We start from the raw sequence: 3531 nt of genomic DNA on the forward strand, positions 1-3531 counted from the left end.
GTGCTGTATCTGCTGGAATAGATCATTGCTTAGCTGCAGCAGATCGTCAAAGGTAGACAACCAACGTAAGTGCAAAGTTACCCATACACTGTGATGCGTTTCATTTAAGGGGGGGGGGGAGGGAAGCCAACATGCAGTATATTTATCTGGGGAAAGAATCAGTGTTTCGGATTCAGTTGATGTTGGTGCCAAAGGCTCACCTACTCGCTGTCTCTGCATCCCTACCTGCATCACTCTGCTGAAAGTAATCACGGGCATCAGCTACCGTGCAGCTTAATGCAGATAAGATTAGGGTCTGCCTGGTTCCGCCAAACTGTAGGTGCTGGCAGCCTTGCACCCAGATAATTCGCGGTTAGCAGAGCATGCAAAGAGAAGTCTGTCTGTCGCTTGCTTTTTTTTTTTTCACCTGCATTATTAGTCTGCAGTATTTATGTGTGGCAGCTGCTAATAACATCCTGAAGGGAGATCGGTGTCAATGGGGAAAGGCTGCACCTTTTTTCCTCCTCTCGTCATCAGAAAATATATTCCCCCCCGATCTGTAAACATGCTATCTGCTCCTAAGTTGCATTTGTAATTCCAGCCTCCTGATTTATATTGTGTTTAAAAACAAACAAATAAAGTTTAAGGTTATTAAACAGAAGGAGAAGTATCCAACATCTGGAGTGGAAACGTTGAGCTGAGAGTGTAAGAAACTGTAAGTCGTGTTATTGTCTCATCAGTTAATAGGGATGTGAAGTAGCCAGTGACGACTGCTGCAGCAGCAGCATGTCCGAGTGGTTATTTCCCAGTACGATAGCTATAGAGGGGGATGCAAGGCACAAGGAGCAGGGAAAAATCTGGTTTGCAAGAGCTGAAAAATATGTATGGAAGCAAACAACAAATTACATTTGGCAGCTGACATAGCAGTTAGAATCCAGAAGTAGTGCGGGAAGATTTTTTACTTGCACCAAATCATTGAGTGGAGGAGGGTAAAGGGGGAATGCACGTTACGGATTACACGGTGTACCAAGAAATTATTCAGAAAGTACGTGTCGAAACTGTAGCTACCCTTAATCCTGCAAGTAGTTATTTCCATTCTCGCTCTGTGCAAATGCAGCCAACGGGATGTTGGTGCATTTGTCCGGAAGGATTGCTTGTAAAAGGGAGCAGTAGGAAAATGTACTGCTGCGAGTGTGTATTGCAAAAACAAGTAGTAGTTGGAGATTGTGGATTTGTCATGTCTAAAAAGCCAATAATGCTGTTCTGTGTGGTTGTGTTGACAGTGCTGTCTCCAAATAAGAAATGAGATGTAATGTATCCTGCAGTCCATGCATGCCTCCTCTTGCAAATCGCGCATCATTCCTCTCTGGAAACCTCTAAGTCCTAAAATCTGGGAAAAGAGAATAAAAACATTATCATGGACCTGAGGGATTTTTACCTGTTGGCTGCTTTGATTGCCTGTTTAAGGCTGGATTCTGCTGTAGCTCAAGAACTTATTTACACTATTAGAGAAGAGCTGCCTGAAAACGTACCCATAGGGAACATACCAAAGGACCTGAACATTTCTCACATCAATGCTGCCACGGGGACCAGTGCCAGCCTTGTCTACAGACTGGTGTCTAAAGCAGGGGATGCCCCTCTGGTCAAAGTGTCCAGTACCACCGGGGAGATCTTTACGACATCTAACAGAATAGACAGAGAAAAACTCTGTGCTGGAGCTTCCTATGCAGAAGAAAACGAGTGTTTCTTTGAACTTGAAGTGGTGATTCTGCCCAATGACTTTTTTAGGCTGATCAAAATAAAAATCATTGTAAAGGATACTAATGACAATGCACCTATGTTTCCATCCCCTGTCATCAATATCTCCATCCCAGAAAACACTCTGATCAACAGTCGCTTTCCAATCCCATCAGCAACAGATCCTGACACAGGTTTCAACGGTGTGCAGCACTACGAGTTGTTAAACGGGCAGAGTGTCTTTGGACTGGATATTGTAGAAACTCCAGAAGGAGAGAAATGGCCTCAGCTGATCGTGCAGCAGAACTTGGACAGAGAGCAAAAGGACACCTACGTGATGAAAATCAAAGTGGAGGATGGAGGTACCCCCCAGAAATCCAGCACGGCCATCCTGCAAGTCACAGTAAGTGATGTCAATGATAACAGGCCAGTGTTTAAAGAGAGTCAAGTAGAGGTTCATATACCAGAGAATGCCCCTGTAGGCACTTCTGTAATTCAGCTTCATGCTACAGATGCAGATATAGGAAGCAATGCAGAAATCAGATATATTTTTGGTGCCCAAGTCGCCCCTGCAACCAAAAGATTTTTTGCTTTAAACAACACCACAGGGCTGATTACGGTTCAGAGGTCCTTAGATCGAGAAGAGACTGCTATTCACAAGGTGACAGTGCTGGCTAGCGATGGTAGCTCTACACCGGCTCGGGCAACGGTTACCATCAATGTCACTGATGTAAACGATAACCCTCCTAACATAGACCTCAGGTACATAATAAGTCCCATCAATGGCACAGTGTACTTATCTGAGAAAGATCCTATCAATACAAAGATTGCCCTAATTACGGTTTCAGATAAGGACACTGATGTGAACGGCAAAGTGATCTGTTTCATTGAGAGAGAGGTCCCCTTCCACTTGAAGGCAGTTTACGACAACCAGTATTTGTTAGAGACCTCTTCCTTGTTGGACTATGAGGGCACCAAAGAATTCAACTTTAAAATCGTTGCTTCCGATTCTGGCAAGCCCAGTTTGAACCAGACTGCCCTGGTAAGAGTTAAACTGGAGGATGAAAATGACAACCCTCCGATTTTCAGCCAGCCTGTAATTGAGCTGTCAGTTTCTGAAAACAACCGGCGTGGTCTATACTTAACGACTATTAGTGCCACAGATGAAGACAGTGGGAAAAATGCAGACATTGTTTATCAGCTTGGCCCCAATGCCTCCTTTTTCGATCTGGATCGAAAGACGGGAGTTTTGACAGCCTCCAGAGTTTTTGACAGAGAAGAGCAGGAGCGTTTCATTTTCACTGTTACAGCCCGAGACAATGGCACCCCTCCTCTGCAGAGTCAAGCAGCTGTCATTGTGACTGTGTTGGATGAAAACGACAACAGTCCCAAATTTACTCATAATCATTTCCAGTTTTTCGTCTCGGAGAACTTACCAAAGTATAGCACGGTGGGGGTGATCACGGTGACCGATGCAGATGCCGGGGAGAATAAAGCGGTGACCCTTTCCATCCTGAATGACAATGAAAACTTTGTGCTGGATCCATACTCCGGAGTTATAAAGTCCAATGTTTCTTTTGATCGAGAACAGCAGAGCTCCTACACCTTTGATGTTAAGGCAGTGGATGGAGGGCAACCTCCTCGCTCTTCTACAGCAAAAGTAACCATAAACGTCATGGATGTTAATGATAACAGCCCCGTTGTCATCTACCCACCTTCCAACACTTCTTTTAAGCTAGTGCCACTCTCAGCAATCCCAGGATCGGTGGTAGCCGAAGTCTTTGCTGTGGATATAGACACTGGAATGAATGCCGA

At 44.7% G+C, this 3531-nt stretch overlaps 1 protein-coding gene across 1 annotated transcript in view; it reads left to right on the plus strand.

Annotated features, from left to right (window-relative positions):
• The first annotated feature begins 33 nt into the window (after positions 1-33).
• Positions 34-3531, plus strand: part of PCDH9 (protocadherin 9) — a 4529-nt gene continuing 1031 nt past the window's right edge. Inside the window, 3 exon segments of the mRNA XM_009586018.1 lie at positions 34-65; positions 1263-3529; position 3531. The exon segment at position 3531 is cut by the window's right edge and continues 826 nt beyond it. Of these exon segments, the coding sequence (XP_009584313.1) occupies positions 1397-3529; position 3531 (2134 nt within the window). The 5' untranslated portion in view covers positions 34-65; positions 1263-1396.

The sequence above is a fragment of the Fulmarus glacialis genome, unplaced genomic scaffold, assembly GCF_000690835.1.
Source record: "Fulmarus glacialis isolate BGI_N327 unplaced genomic scaffold, ASM69083v1 scaffold18449, whole genome shotgun sequence".
NCBI classification, from domain to species: domain Eukaryota; kingdom Metazoa; phylum Chordata; class Aves; order Procellariiformes; family Procellariidae; genus Fulmarus; species Fulmarus glacialis.